The sequence below is a fragment of the Falco cherrug genome, chromosome 11 (assembly GCF_023634085.1).
Source record: "Falco cherrug isolate bFalChe1 chromosome 11, bFalChe1.pri, whole genome shotgun sequence".
Taxonomy (NCBI): Eukaryota; Metazoa; Chordata; class Aves; order Falconiformes; family Falconidae; genus Falco; species Falco cherrug.
Window position 1 is genome coordinate 5,575,532 of NC_073707.1, and position 17,148 is coordinate 5,592,679.

The following is a 17,148-nucleotide window of genomic DNA, read 5'->3' on the forward strand; positions in this document are numbered from 1 at the left end:
TTGCAAAGAAACTAGTCATAGAAATCAAATGGGTACACAGCAATAAAACTGCCTGTTATAAAAACTGGCCTTTATAAAAGTCACGTAAAATGCAATCTTAATTGAAGTTGTCAAGCATAAATATCTTGGTGTAAAATACCATCTCAAGGTGTACAAAATCCAATTACCCTACAGAAGATCAGTCAAATCTTTAAGTTTTAATAGTGTTACAACACTGAGCGATTATATAGACCACTAACGTTTTAATGCCTGTACCGTCATAAAAAACTACACATTAACAGGCGATGCTAATTATATGAATTTCAATAGCATCATGGTAAAGCAGCATGAGAATCAATGTCAAGTTTTATTGCTTAAAAAATTATGCTCTAACTAAAAGACTGGCATATAAAAATAATTTAAGAGGTTTTGTACCTCTTAACTCATAAAAAAGGCAGAATTGCCAGGCTTGGTACCCTGTTTCTACTAGAGGTCTACAGAAAACGCTCAGGGAAGAATATAAAATGAAAGTAAATACACAGTGACACTTTACCAGTAGATCCCATGTGCTTCTAGTGCTAGTTTAAGAAGCTTGTGATATAGAAATGGGCAGCATCTTCCAACAGCTTCTCACTAGATTTTTTTCTTCTATGAAATTGGACAAATGCTTTCTCAAACCCTTGAATCCGATAGACGCGTATTTGGGAAATGTCAGCATTTCAATACTGCCTGGTATTTTTTTTCATATAAGTTTATCAACAGTTAAAATACTTCCTCTGTAGCACATCTTTTCCCATCTGTGAACTACAGACAAAATTTGATGTGCCATGCACAGCTAAGAACCTCTGTCCACATTAGACAAGCAAGCTCCCATCTCCCTATCTCCAATTCATTGCAGTAAGGGTTTGCTTCCAGATCATCCTTCCATCCCTCATTTTTCATCCCCTCACTGCCTCCCCCACTTCAACCTTGAATTCCTGAAGCACTTTGCCTATATACTTTATCTCGACGAGGCCAGGAAAAGACACCAAAATTGCAGTTGAACCTGCCAGTCAAAAAAAGCACCTTACCTGTGCTCCAGGCAGGCAGGCAGGCAGGCAGGATGATGTGCTCTGCCTGACACAAAGGAGCCCAGGTGCCAAGTGCCAGCGATGCTGGGAGCTGCACCATGTCCCAGCCACAAGGGTGGGCACCAGAAAGGTACGTACAGGTAGGCAAATCACACAGGGCACTGTGGCAAACAGTGGTGGAAGCCAGAGCCATAGCTCGCTCACTCAGCTGCGTGATCAGAGTATTCTTGATGCAGGCTGCTAGTGCTTTACTCGCTCCATTCCTGGGCTTCTTCCGTTTTGTAAGTCTTCTGCTTAGAGGAAGAGAAGACTTCCCTATACCCACAGAAACTGCCTGGGCAATACTGCAGCACCATGCGCACTCCAGAGCTCCACAGCGGATGGACTTCAGACTTCCAGTTAGCAGGTTTTAGCCGAGATCAGGTATGCTTTTTTCAATGCCATGTGGGTTGCACAGTTTAAATTCTCAGCAACAAAAACCATGGCACAGCCGGCCAGGCTCCATCACCCCTGCACTGCTGAGGACAGAGGACAAAGATACCACTGCAAACATGCCAGGCAGATCACATCCAGCACCCCTGTTCCCACAAGTTCGGATCAAGAGGACGACAATCAACCTCAGTGAAACATCAAACATGCTCAGTTACATTCACTGTCAAACAGGTTCTCTGAGGACTGGCTGTGACCTACCTCTATTCAACCAGGTATTTTGTTCCTTGTTATCTACACACTTCTAAAAAAAAAAAAAAAAAAAAAAAAAAAACCCAACCCCACAATGAAGTTGTGCCTCCTGCTTCAATTTCCAGACTGGTTAAGTGCTATTATTAGCCCTCTCCAGAGTAGACACTAGAAGTGGTTAGGGAGTTTTCAGAAAACACTATAGGCTTCATTACCATGACAGTTTAAGTCAAACTCAAAATTGCTTTAATTCTGCATTCACTATGCATTTTCCTCAGACATGCATACTTACACCTGCTTTGCAGCATTCCTTATTTAAACCTTCAGCCAGCCAAGTTCAAGAAGTCAAGCTGGCACTACGCAGGGGGAAAAAAAGCAGGGGAACACTCCTCAGTTTAACTCCCTGAATCAGTGAGGATGATGTGGAACACCCCACATGGAGGGCAAGACTGCAGCAGCACTAACTTAAATGAAGCTTATACTAAAATAGTACTGTTACCATATCCAGATAGTCTAGGCTTTAATTTAAAGCATGCTTTGGGCATAGGTGGCTTTGAAAGATGGTATCAAATTAAGCAAGTTGCTGTCAATAAACAGCCTAAACCAGTAACCTCAAATTTTTTTTACTTTTTTTTAAACATGTAAATGTCTTTCAAAGACAGTAGCAGCATAACATGTAGCTAGCCTATGTCACAGGTTGCTGAGGAAAAGTAGGTAAGAAACAAGGTTAGTTTTCCCCGTTGTTTCAGATTTCAGGAATGCATAGTAAACTACTAAACTACTATACTAAAACCTGACTCGGGGGGGAGAATGTAATTCTGCAAGACATTGGGTTCCTCCTAAGGTGCTGAACACTTTTGCCACTTCACACTTTTAAGATTGGCAAATACACCACCATCCTGGAACGAACCCAAATTAGTATGTAATGTTTTATGTCATATATGGAATGATCAAAGCAGAAAACAGGGGGCTCAAGAAGAAAAACACCAGTGCATTACAAACAGCTAGAGAGGACAGGCAGCTCTTCAATAGCCATTTTTGAGGCAAAGCAATAAAACAAAGAAAGGGGCAGAGAACCTTACACAGAAATATGGAAAACCTGTTGTGTTACATAAACTATAAAGGAGGAAAAGAAGTTCTTCAGAAATGCTTCTGTTGGTTTAAGCAGTATATTGGCGATCAACGATGAACAGTTTTAAAACACCGGTTGCAGTTTTGCTTTGGCAAGCCTCCTTAAACAAATCCATATGCAGACAATGCGTAACGCTAAAGGATCTAGTTTCTCATTACTTGGACTTGACTAACCTACACCAACCCGTGCGAAAACAGTAAGACCAATGCTTTGCTTTGATTTCAAGGCAAAACCGCCACCCCTTTACCCAGGCAGTCCCTAAATCTCATTATTAACTTCCACATCTTTGTATCTCCCACCATTGGGCATAAACTTCAAAGAATAACTTAAAGTTGAATACAAACAAAAAGGTAAATTTAAGCAGCACCACAAAGAAAGTCTGTCATTCTTTGCACTGTTTAACATAACAAAACATCTGAAGAAGCTCAGAAAGGAAGGAGAAAGGCTAATTTTCATTCTCAAATGCAAAAGATGGTGGGCAGCCCTTGTGTTCCTGACAAAATTGAATCATGTCAGTCTACCAGCCTAACAAAACACTTCTTTTCAAATGTCCTTGTGCAAATGCAGTCTAGCTTCAACTTTTTTCCCCCCCCCTTCCTAAGCACAATATACAAAAGAAACTTGCCTCTACCAGCATGGGAAAAATTATTCTTATGAAGCAATTCTATCCTACAACATGCACTCATAATAATACATTCTTCTTAAAGACAATGACAGTGTTTAGCAGTCTGTTACCTGGAGTTACACTTCATTACTTAATTACTTCAAATCATCATTCTGGCAGATTTTGTCTAAAATCAAGAGACAGATAATGAATGTGCAATGTAAGAGTCAGATGAGATCACTATTAGACTAGGGCTAATATTTGTATTACAAAAATTAGTATTTCATTAAGAGCAGTCTGGTAACGATAGCTGACATAATGGACTGTCCCAGCTCCTACCCAACCCTCTGGTAGATTCCTGTCTGTGTACAGGAATGACTGAAATTAATGCCTGTTTTCTTAATAGTGTGCAATTTGAAGGAGTTTCTTCACAGGCAGCCGAGAAATCTCTGCAGTGCAAAATCAAACCACTACAGCCCTCACACAGCAAGACACTCCTGCTGACTCACAGCCACTGAAATAATTTCAGAGGTACACAGTTAAACAAGTCATTATCTGAACAAATAAAATATTTATATAAAGAAGTTTATGTGCTCCAGAGAATGATGCCTCCACTCCCCATCTGGGGTTAGCTCTCTGGCCAGACCAGAAGCTTCCACTCCAGTGTGACCATCCACATGAAAGAGTATGAACCTCAAGCTTCAAAATCTTCCCCGCCATCTACTTCCCAAGTCTGTGCAATCTACCCCACAAACACACCAGATTCTCCCAGCACAGGACTATTTACCATGTCAAAGAAAGCGCACCATAAATCTGAAACACTGACTAAATCCTAAGCTTTCCTAATTTTTGCAACAGGATCTGCAAGCACGCGCTGCAAAAATTCTAGTTTCATACCATCAGTCTAAGCACAAGGAAACATGGCTGAAGAATTAAAAATCAGCTCTTGACTACTGCAACTTTTCTTCAGGGTAAAGAGACCACCTTCCCAGAGCAAGCCACCTTAGTTTGACTAGATTTAATCAGTTCACTTCAACAATCAGCTTACACAGGGCTGAAACTACAACTGTGATGAGTTAAATGAGGAAATCAAATACAAACTGACCCACATGGATCAATTTCATTTAGAAAACAGAAAACTACTGGAAATGTAATACTAAACATCTCTGAATATATATATATACACACACAAAAGACTTTTTCTATCCTGTTTGTACATATCCAGTATATATGACAATGGAAGTGAACTTTCCTTTAATCAAACAAGTAACAGATTAGAGCCTTCTACTTCCATTTTTACTTCTTAAGTTTTCCACAACACTCCAGCCTGCTAGTTAGAGCTGCTGGGTCAGGAATTTGGGCTGAAATATTTGCTCTTAAATACATTACAAGCCACGAGTCTCTCAAAAAGGCAACTGATGAAAAATAGCACAGGAAAAAAAGTTAAATCTTGAGGAACACAGAGATGATGAAGAAACAGCTTTTCACTCTCATAACACATGTCAAAGGATGTTGCTCAGTGTCAAGCTTGAAAGCCAAAACAGAAGGCACAAATCCATCAATACTCACTAATACGCCTATTCCCCTCTGCTTGGAAACATTTCCTCCCTGATGTTGAACAGTCCCTCTGCTCACCACCCACCTCACGCTTAGGGGAGGGCAAAAAAAAAAAAGAAAAAAAAAACCCACAACACAAAGACAAAAGATTCTTCCATTTTGGGGGGCAACTTCCTACCTCTACATAGGAAGTTCTTCATTGCCTACATGCGTCTCTCTCACCAGAGCACTCTCCAATCCACTTCCCTAAACTTCAGTCTATGCTTTGCTAGAAAGAAGCATCTTATAACACAGTACCATAGACCTTGAAAAGAAAAGCCACATCATCGAGCGCATGGAAAACTGACTAGAAATAAAAATCACAGCTTGACACATGACCAAAGCATACGGAAACACACAAACTCTTAGTGCAATTCCACCAGCATTAGCTTGTTAACGTAACACATACTGATTGGCAACACTCCAGAATCAAATCCACTCTCACCTCCACAGAAACCTCTCCCGCCAGAGACTGATGCCTCATTGCTAATAGCACAGTTGCTTTGTTAACTCACCTAACTCTACCCAGCAGTAGCAGGGAGCATATGGACTGCAGTTATTTACACAAATGGCTTTGTTACCTGTGCAGAGTTAACTTTTCACAAGCTGGAGATGGAATGCAATACACAAGGCACTCAATTTGAGGAAATACTCAACATAACTTCAAGGCAATGACTTGGTCCTTGAAAGCCAACCAAGACTCCCTAGCAGGAAATCTTAGTAGGAAGCTTCCCAACGTCTAGCAAACAAGACTAAAAACTTGGCTGAGAGCTCTCATTATATCCTCATCAATCTTCACTGACAGATCACCCACAATTCACCTTACTGATACTGTTAAATACAATTTGCAAGTACAACACCACAGGCAAACAGGATTTTCTCACTCAAAGGCGTTTCTGAAAGTCACAGAGCAGACTTCTTCCTTTCTAAAGGAGGAGGCTTCCCCCAGGAGACGGCACTCGCTGAAGTGAAAGCATAAGGAACTCTGCAATATTTAACTCAATCCATACTAAATAGACAACAGTCATTATGAGGACGCAACTGCTTACCCTTTTGTTTGTCTCTGAACAGCAGCAACAATTACATTTCAACAGTCTGCCTGCTTATTCTTCTCTCCTTCACCTACAGAAATAATCTTCACTTTTCCGATAGGTTATAAAGACCACTGTGAAAATGCTTAGAAGATTATACTCTCCTTAATGGGGATTAAAACAAAAAGCAAACCACAAATCTTACCTCAAAGCAGAATACAAGTAAACTCTGCTCCTGAGAACACCTTCTAACTGAAATTTGCCCATTTGAAACAAACAAAAAAAAAAATCACACCAAAAAAACCTTCATAAAACTTCCCAACAAAACCAGCAGTCACTTTGCTATTAATAGCCAGAAAAATGCATGTAAGTTACTTGAAGAGCTGATGCCAACGGAAGGATGCAGCAGAGATGCACAAGGCATACATGAAGGTAGAAGAAAATTAGTGCCAGTGACCTGAACAGCAAGCAAGGGGAAATGGGACAGATGGGATAGGAATGGTGCAAATACAGGATTGGAGGCAACTGAGAGGGAAATCTATAATATAAAAAAAATTAAAACGAAATAAAACTAATTATAATGACCAAATTAAACAACTTTATTCTTAGCACACAGAATATTTATGAAATAAAAATTTAATTTATGAGTAATGGTAAATGGTAAATTTAACTTACCAGTAATGCAAATGTCTCAATTATTGTAACAAAGTTTGATGCATCTTTTGAATTAGAATGAAAGTAAACACTGAGAATACAAAGCAAAAAGAAAAGTTCCATCCACACGAACAGCAGTTGCCCAAGAGCACACATCTCAAAATAAAGTAACTTCAGACCAAAACCTCACAAAGGTTTTGAACTGAACTACTGTAATCTTCCGAGCCAAAACTCAATCACCTAACAAAGGCATCAAACCTCATTTGGACTCATGAATAATATGCATTTGCTGTATTTTAGTGTCACCTACTCACAGAAGTTGTGCCACTTCATTTTCTTTAATTTCTTTTTTTCCCCCCAGTTATAGTAAAGCACCCACGCGTAGATTCAGTTATCCCTGTCAGCAAGACGATAAGGTACAACAGCCTAAGTCACTTTTAGAACGGTGTCCCTGCCAATGGCCATGACTATTTCTGTAACAAGTACCCAACTGAGTACAAATTAAAAAAACAAAAGTTTTTTTAGAAGACACACACCCCGCTCTCTGTAAGAGACTGCCCACCTGCGAGACCCACCACTGACACAGCAGATGTTTATCTCAGCATTGTTACAGCAGGAAGCCAACACCACTGCCAGAGCAGAGGTTTATCTCAACCATGTTATGGCAGGAAACCCACCGACTGACCACAGAGCAACTGGTGGAGCTAATAATGAGAAATTTAATCAAATGCTTGCACATGCACCCAGACAAGGGGCCTGGAGACCCCCCGAGGACCACCTGAGGTACTGGCCATGCATACCACTGCCAGGTGGAAGGTGTGGATAAGCAGAACAGCTTGGGACAACCCTATAAAAGAATGGAATCAACCAACATCAGATGGAACATTCCCCCACCAGACGTGGAAATGAATCAGGCTGTCGGGATGCTGCACCTCCAGGGTGGTAGCTATTGCTGTGAACTTCCTTCATTCTTTCCTCTTTTTTTCCTTCCTTTTTCTCTTTGTGTCTTGCTTTCTCCTTTGCATTTGCAAACCTGTTGTCAGGCAAATAAAGTTCCCTGGCGCTTGACTCCATTTTGAGTCTTAATTCTGTTCCCAAGAACACAAGCAAAACCTCGCTCAGGTCTTGGACCGGCACGCGACGCTCCCTCAATGTACCAGACCTCTCAGTCTCGAAACTCATGATTCCAGTTCTGTGACCGACGGGACTGCTGAAGGGATAATGCACCCTTCGCATCTGTTGAGACACTTTGGTGCAAACAATTAGTTTCACTAATTCTTTAATGCAAAACCAAGTTCCACACAAACTAAAATAGGTCTGTTCACTTCTATGGCAAGCTCTTTACACAGTAAAGCCACGGAGCTTAATATTTTTCTTTTATTAGGAAGTATTCTACAAGGCCATCAATTAACTTCATAAAGGCTAAAACAGTTTTGAGAGGATAACCATCTTTATCAACCTGCTCAGCTTCACTGGTACCACTGGCATTACGTATTCTGAGCGGCTGCAGCTTTTCAAGCCTACTAAGCAGCAGCTCCAATGCTTACATTACTGCTCTTATCTTTCCCAAGCAACATGGTGAAATCAATATACTGGTTAATTTAATTACGGCTATTCAAGACTCGGTAAGTGGCATTGAAATTCTAAAGCATCACATTAGTTTCATGCTGTTGCTTCTGCTCCCAGATCTCCAAAGCAGTCAGTGCAAATATGTGAGTTATCCGCTTGAAAGAAGGACAAAGGCAGAGATGGAAGAGAAATAATGCGTTTGAAGCCTCTACCATCACGCCCTTTGTACCGCCACAAGGCATTTTCAGAGAGTGTTAGCATTCATTCTTACATGGGATCTGCTGGCGCTGCTGCCATTCGGAGGGGGTGGGGGAAGGAAAAAACCCTCAATTCATCAGGCACAACTCATTAAATGCACTTCACCCTTTACACACTCCCTGCTTTCACAGTTGAGACCTCAAGTACAATTTTAATACTGCACACTAAGTTACTGTAGGAACAGCCTCTAACTAAAGACCCTTCCGCTGCAAGAAAAGTAGGAGCCTCAGCGATCTTTTGAGTCTGGATAGTTTTGTGTAGGAATTGGTCATCAAGCAATCCCATCTTGCTAGAGCTCAGAACAACTGTGAACCACAATACATTTGGAATTTGTCTAATTAATTCAGCTTCTCCAGTATCCAAACACTGAATAGCAGAAGGGGAGGAGAAAAACACAAAACTTCCCCCACATACTTCACCTTTTAAAGTACCCACACAGCAGAGTGTACAGTATTGTTGCCGCCACAGCCCCCACTCCAAGGAAAACTCCACCCCGGGATTTTTCATGCCTGTGAGCATGATCCTTATCTCTCGTGTTTCCCTCAGCCCAGGTAGTGCTTAGGAGCAGTTTCAGACCCTGCCTTCCTCCCAGTACTGGTGAGCCTTCTCTTGCTGGCTTTTTTCATGCATGCAGGGAGCTCTGTACCTCCACTTCCTCTCTCTTGCTCCTATTCTGTCCACGCACAGGAGGGGGAAAGAGCATGTATTCAAAGAGGCCAAACAATCGACTGTGATAAATAAGATGCCACCAAACAGAACACAGGTACACAGGTGTAAAATCACAGCAATGAGAAATGCAGCTTTGGGATTCCCCTCCTCTCCATCAGGGCAGCCTCTAGTCTCAGAGGTCAGATTTCTTCCAAGTTCCTGACACACAAACGTTACAAGAGCCACAAACATTTATCGCCAGACAGACCTTGGCCTCTCGGGAGCCGAAATGGCTGCTTCCTCCCAGGCCTGAGTGCAGAGAGCTGCAAGAGGAAGCCAAGCCGCCTGCTGCCCATGCAGTCCCTCCTGAACCGCCAATCTGCAGAAGCAAATTGTTTTCTCCGGGTAGGGTTCAGACAGAGCCCCCAGCATTTTCAAATCCCAGCACAAACTGGTGTGACAGAACAGCCACAGAAATCAACTACCCATCTCAGCAATGCTGAGCAGATCAACACACACAAGGACTAAAGTATTTCCCAGACTTCCCTCTCAATGGCAGTCACACAGAAGTTATTTGAAAGCAATCCTAACCCAGGCTAGAAGCTGCCTCCACTGGTATCACTCCCAATGGCCTTCCACAGGCTGTTTCAAACTTCTAGAAGCATGTTCTTCTGCCAGTTTGCAAGCATTACAAATATTGCAGTGGGTTTGTATGTCTGCACCCGTCTCCAAAGGAACGGCTATCCACATGCCATTTGAACTTTGCAAATTAAAAGTGAGGTCATAGAATGCAAAAGGGCAGAGGAACCCCAAATGCAGCTTGTTCTCATAAACCTCAAAACAATATTGACATGAACCATGGTACTCTAAACCAGACGGACAAGCATCCAAGCATCCTGAAAAGCTCCAAAACAAAAACAGATTGCTCAACAACATGATGCAAAGAACTTGTCACAACGTGCTGCAGCTAGCAAGCAGCCAGATGTTGCTGCATGCGCCCTCCAAATGCTTCTATTCCTCCAAAGCAAACTCAAGGGACATTCGACTGCAATACTAAAAAGCCCATCTAAAAACCACCAGTCATGGACAATCATTAGGCTAAAGGGCTTTACAGGGCAAGGTAATAAAATAATTATCCTAAAAAGAGCACTTCCACTTAAGTGGAACAAATCAGAGTATTTTCAGGCCATCATCAGAAATTCAGTTCTGTTACAGTGCATGGCATCTGTCAAAATTAGAAGCTTGCTTTCCATCCAGCATTGCAGGCCTATGGTATGCTTTAATTTTAAGTCCCTTTCAAATGGTAAAATGAAGCATCAACATGCAGGTTTTTGCACTTCTGCAAAGACAGGCGTGTGGACCATAATGCTTATTTTTGCATACAACATGCCAACAGCTACTGTTCTTCAGAGTCAAGCACTTAAAAGCTAGAAAATCAGTATTTAAGAACACGTATACAACAGAACCAGATTCTGAACTGTCAGTCACATACCACACAGACACTTGCTTCAAGACCTTAGGGTACACAAACATTTGCTTCTTAGTGGACATTCATCTTCCTGCAATTACACAGAGGCTCTTTGCTGTATTTTTTCTGGCCTAAAGAGGCACCATGTACACCCCCCTGTAACTTACTCATCTCATGTGGAAATTTATCTTGGGTGCTGCTAACAAAACTCGCTCGGAACACAGCACTAGCTCACTGATGGTGCTCTGCATTGTGATGCTCTCAAAGACAGACATGAGTAGGCTTTTAACATGGCTCTGAAGCATTTCAAGAATCAGAAGAAAGAAATACTTCAACCTTTCAATAATTTGAACATCAAGCTCACCCCTGCAAACTGATTTTCAGCTCCCTTTCATAACAGGGACAACTAACCATGCAACAGACAAAGGAAAAAGAGGATTTCCAGTCACTATAAACTCAGTGCAAGTAACATAAAGCACTTTTGACGTGAACTCCTGTTGGTAACTCCTCAAAATAGTGATATTAAGAAAGCTGTTTCACAGTGTAAACTGAAAACATCCTAATTAAGATCAACTGCTGCAATAAGTAGACCTTTAGCCTCCATCTAAAATATCCAAAACTGCATTTTGCCTGTAATCCACCAAGGCTCTGCTCAGTCCTTCTGAAAGCACACCTGGAGTACTGGCTCCAGTGCTGCGTTTTCCAATACAAGAGACATGGAACTACTGGGGAGAATCCAGCAAAGGACCACAAAGACTATTAAAGGGACTGGAGCATCTCTCCTATGAGAAGAGGCTCAGAAAGCTGAGGCTGTTCAGCCTGAAGAAGAGATGGCTCAGGGGGATCTCATCAATGCATATAAATACCTGAAGGTGTGTATACAAAGATGACAAATCCAGGCTCTTCTCAGCAGTGCCCAGTGACAAGACCAGTGACAGGCTACAAACTGGAACACAGGAGGGTCTGTCTGAACATCAGGAAAAACTCATACTGTGAGGGTGACCAAGCACTAGCTCAGGTTGCCCGCTGAGGTGGTGGAGTCTCCATCCTTGGAGATCTTCAAAAGCTTCTAGACACAGTGCTAGACAACCAGCTGTAGGTGGTCCTGCTTGAGCAGGGGGTTGGGCCAGAGGACCTCCAGAGGTCCCTGCCAGCCCCAACCATTCTGTAAGTCAGCAGTACAATTTAAAAACAAAACCCCAATCCTCTGTTATAATAGGTTTTGCATCAGGTTCACATCTTACAATCAGACAACTCATTTTAGTAAGCTGCACACTGGCTTCAAGTGAAATTCTAGGACACCTAAGAAGTCATCACATAAATGTTAAATCTGTAATTAAGCAAGATGCAAATATAAAACCAACAGAAGACAGCATTCAATACGTTTACTCAGAAGAAACTAGGCCAAAGAATACTAAGTTTGCCAACTCAATGCAAACATCCTAGGACTTCTGACTCTCCCACAATACTAATTTACCCCACCCACCACCATCCCAATATGTATGCATTATGACAGCCCTTAGTTACATGTTAACATGGTATCTTTTCCCCCCATGGGACCAAAGTCTCATTTAGCATTCAAGCTAGACCTGTCTCTAAAAAGAGCCAGAGCCACATGATGAGGAAGGCTATCCACAAGACCAATTTCACACCTGAAAGGTATGTAGTCCAAGGAAAAAAAAAAAAAGCCTTGCAAGAACAGAAAGGATTGTCCTTGCTGCTTAAGCATCTTGTTGCTGCTGTAAACAATTATGTGCTATCTCATGAATGCTACAACAGAACTGCCTGCAATGCAAGAAAAACCTGTTTAAGCCAAGTTTTCCCATGCAGCTGTTGATTCTGGTCCTTGTACTCAGAGGGTATAACCCAGGTCTTCCTGTGAGGCTAAGCTGCAGAACGGCCGGCAACTCACAGCTGGAGGTCTAGGAGATACACCGTGAATGCATGAAGTGCTAAATAATGCTATGTACTTTAAATAGACCAGATCAAATCCTTAATTATTAAAAGCTAGCTACCTAATCTTAATGGCTATTTTTTACTTTTTTCTCCAAACCTTAACTCATTACCTGCAAAGCAGGGATACACATGCCTTTATATCACAGGATCCTGTGAAAAGCCACTCAGTGGAGCATTTCAACATTATAGACAAACACCATGTTCCGATTTCACAGGAAAATCTAAATGGAAGTCACTAAATCAAGTACAGACCTTCTACTAAGTAATTCATCACCAATTTAACACCACCTGCCCTGCATGCTTAGCATCACAGGAAGGTCACTGGAAAACCATGATACGATCACAGGTGGCTTTATCATGTCTATATAGTTAGTGACTCTGTAAGACCAACACTACTTTCTTCACGTTTATGTGCAGGCCCAGAAGAGGTTCTCCATATGAACCAGCTCCAAAAAGCTATGGATCGCAGCGCTGTGTTTACAGACACCCCTAAAACGGGTTGCAGTGCTCGGGATGTCTCTCCCCAGCAAGGTAACCTTCCTCCTCCCCGACTCTCCATCACTCTGTACCTCACCTCTACTCTCACTCAAGCACCTCTGGCTCCTGCTGCCATCGCTGAAGTCATTTCAACCAAGTCCCCTTGACTAACTCCTCTCTTTCTATCTCCATCCCTTCTATCGCTGAAACCTGCCTGGTGCAAGTGGAATCTAACACATTCAAGTATGTGAAAGCCACAATTATTTTTTCCCCCCAAAGGCTTATAGTTTGGATGGCTGTGAACATTTTCCACAGGAACAGCAAGAGAGATTGCTGACGGAGACACCATCTGCCTGCCATATAGCAAGTCCTGCTTTCAGACCATGAGAACTCTGTAGCTTTTCAAGATACAAATCCATCTCACACAACAAGACAAGCCAGTTTACTCTAGTTTTCTTCTCTGTAAAGTTCTGAAGGTTTCAAAACAATTCCTCCTAAGGCAGACACATGGTCAGAATCACATAGCCTAACGGTGGAAGCTTGGCATAAGCATACAGAAAAGCAGCGGGCAGTTTTCACTATAAATCATAGTATCTGTCCTGCCTCCATGCCACAGAAACAACAGCAGCCACAAATAATCTTAAACAAGTCACTATTTCATTTACAAGAGCCACAACCTAATTAAAAACACAGACCACGGTTCCATAAGACACTGAACTCTGGTTTTGAGGAAAGCAGTACTGCTATGCTCCACTGAACTGGTTCAGCCTCACTGGTGGAGAGACCACACGTGGGTACAGCCCTGCAGACCCTGCCCCAGACCCTGTGGATGCTCCAGTTTTGCATGGAGAACACCATTGCATCACTGTCTATGGCCGATTCAGCAGACTCACCATTGTGCGCTTACATTTGTTCCAAATCAAATTTGTGACCTAAAGATGTATGGGGACAATATTAAGAAGCAGGAAGACACACCACAGGCTGTAGTAACTCCATGTAACATTTGGGTTTCCAAGCACTTCAGAAAGTCTTAAGTATTTTCTGTTCAACCACAGCAAGACAGTAGCCGTGAAAGAAATGAGCTTCTATGTTTATATTAGCAGCTTCGCTGAACCTAACAGTTGGCTTCACAAGCAACGTCATTTTCCTATCTGCTGTGAATGCCTACCCTAGCATCCCCTGAACCATGGCTTTTTTCAAATGAGTTACAGAAGCTGAATCATCTCCCTGCTCTTCAAAAGTTCACACACACCGATAGGATCACTTAAACCATAAACTTGCTCGTACATAAACACAGTTCAGATACTACAAAACTGAACATTTTAAAATAGCTTGTTTTGTTTTCAGAACTGTGAAGAACTGGAATAAACCTGTCTGTCCCTTTGGACTTTCTTCTGCCAGAGGAATACATAAAGCAAGCTGAGATTTGATTGCCTGTGCCTAGATGCCTCGCCAAACTACACCTTACCCACAACAGCTAGTACGTGTAAATACCCCTAAAATTCAATTTCATGCCAATGACGCAAGGTGGATCCTAAAAGTTTAGTTTAAGACATACTGGTAGTGATCTGAATCCCACCAACTGAAAAAAAATGCCAGTTTATCTCCACATTAGACTCCAGTTTATCCACAAGCCTTTGGAGTCGCAGAAGCAGGAACAGATCATTAAGCATCAGATACTTAAAAGCAATATAAAACAGCTCCAGACAGCTTGAATAATAAGTTACTTCAACCCACACTGGCAATAGACACCCATAAGGGAGGTCACGGGATGTAATTTAACTTCAAAAGTAATAGTAACAACAGATCTTCCCTCCTCAATTGTTACTTCATGATGAATAATTATGCTAGTGGATCATGGAAGTCTGAGCAAATCCAACTAACACAGATTTCAGGTGCTAGAGTCGGGATAGCTCAAACTTTACCATTCACTACATTCAAGATGAAATACTTGTTTAGAAAATCGCCTAAACAGCAAGCCTGACATTTTTATCCTCTATCTGTAACAGAGCATCTGGCAGCAAGCACATGCAATGTAAAAATGACGGCAGCAGAACGCTAATCACCAGAGCAAGCCATAAGGGAAAGAATGTTTACGGTGTTATTAAATCCCTAGGTCCCCTGACTTTGGTCAGCTACGTGCTTACAGAGTTCAACTTAACTGGTGATATTTTTGTCTATTTGGTGCAAATAAAGTCTTTCACTGCTCATTTTTCAGTTTATGGAAACACAGGACACTTGCTGAAAAACAAATCACTGGGGATACCAACATATTTGTTTTGAGACTCCAGTCACCAACTCTAAATAAGAGCCTAACCAAGCCAAAGCCTACAGAAAGCAAATCTTTCTTTAAAATCAGAGACTCTCCAAGCACAAAACTACTGCGAAAGCCTTCTGCAGCGGGCCAGATGGGGGACTTCATGAACTGCCTCCAAGTACTTGCGCAGCAATTGTCAGCCTGCCTAGAAATTAAGATTCCTTTCACACACACACCCCGAATTATTGCCAGGTCTCCTCTCTGCCCTCTGAGTGTCACTTGCCTCGCTAATTAAATCACAGGCCTGAACTCACCTCTTCCAGGGCTTACCCTGCTCCCACGGGGCACCATCCCCAGTCACTTGAACCTAGGGAACCCCCCACCATCAGGGTAAAGCCCAGGGCTCTTTTCTCCCCCCAACCACACACACACAAGGCAGCACAGAAGCTCTCCTGAGCCCTCAGACCCCTCCATTCTCCCCATGGCCCTCTGCTCCCCCAGCCCTACAGAATCCCACCTGGATCCCCAGATTCACCCAACCCCACTCCAGTCCCGCGGCCCCCCATCCTCTCCTGAACCCCAGGGCCTTCGTCCCCACTCACAGCCCTCTCCATCGTCCCCTGCACCCCAGACCTGCCACCCTTGCGGCAGTCCCACAGACTTCCCCATTCCTCTTGGAACGCCACAGCCACTACCCCTACCCTCCACTCCCACTGGCCCCAAGCCATCCCCACCACAGCCCCACAGACCCCCCATTCCCTTCCAGACCCCCCATCCCCTTCCAGACCCCCAAACCCCACAGAACTTCCCTCATCGCCTCCTGAGCGCCCTGACCCCCAACACCACCCATCCCCAGACCCCCCATCCCCTTCCAGACCCCCAAACTCCACAGCACTCCCCTCATCGCCTTCTGGGCACCCCGACCCCCAACAGCACCTCAGCCCCACAGACAGCCCCGCAAGCCCCCGGCCCCACAGGCCGCCCCCCCGGCCCCCACCCCGCAGACCGCCCCGCCGCCGGCCCCAGCCCACCTCCCCGCCGGGCCCGGCGCGACCGCGGCCCCGGCCCCGGCCCGCACTCACCGATCAGCCGGCGCACCTCCTCCTCGCTCAGGTAGAGGCTGAGGCTGGGCCCGGGGCCGGCGGGGGGCCAGTCCGGGGGCCCCGCGGCGTGCGGGCCGGAGCTGGGGCCGGCCTGGCCCTCGGCGCCGGCGGGCAGCAGCAGCAGCAGCGGCAGCAGGCGGAGGAGATGGCGGCGCGGGCCCCGCACCCGGCACCACCACGACGACGGCGGCCGCCGCCGCCGCCGCCGCCTCCCCGCGCCCGCCTCCCCCGGCGCCGAAAGGGGCCGGCCCCGCCGCCGGCGGCCCCCGCCCCGGCGCCCCGGCACCATCGCTCCGCGGGGAGGCAGGCAGGCAGGCAGGCAGGGCCGGCGGTGGGGGGGGCGAAGGCCGGGAGGGGACCCCCCCGCCCCGCCGAACCCCTCACACGCCGCGGCCGCCAGCCCCCGCCCCGCCGCTCATGGCTGCGCGCGCCCGACGCCGCCGCTGGCGCCGCGCGCGCCCCGCCCCCGCGCACGCCCCCGCCCCCGCGCACGCGCACGGCGCGGCCACCGGCAGCCCCGCGGCCTCCTGAGGGGAGGGGGCGAGCGGGGGGAGCGCCGCGGCCCGGCAGCGCGCCCTCCGCCTCCTCCGCCTGCTCCGCCTGGGCTGCCGGCTCCTCGGGCCCTGCCCTCCAGCCCCCCGGCCTGCCTGGCCACCTGCCGGCTGGGC

At 44.9% G+C, this 17,148-nt stretch overlaps 1 protein-coding gene across 2 annotated transcripts in view; it reads right to left on the minus strand.

Annotated features, from left to right (window-relative positions):
- RYK (receptor like tyrosine kinase) overlaps positions 1 to 16,911 on the minus strand; it is a 65,315-nt gene extending 48,404 nt beyond the window's left edge. The window contains exon 1 of one of the 2 annotated variants that reach the window (XM_055723727.1): positions 16,460 to 16,911. In XM_055723727.1, coding sequence (XP_055579702.1) covers positions 16,460 to 16,769 — 310 coding nt within the window. In that variant the 5' untranslated portion in view covers positions 16,770 to 16,911. The remainder of the gene's footprint in view (positions 1 to 16,459) is intronic. The other variant, XM_055723728.1, reaches the window with a different exon arrangement.
- Positions 16,912 to 17,148: the final 237 nt, after the last annotated feature.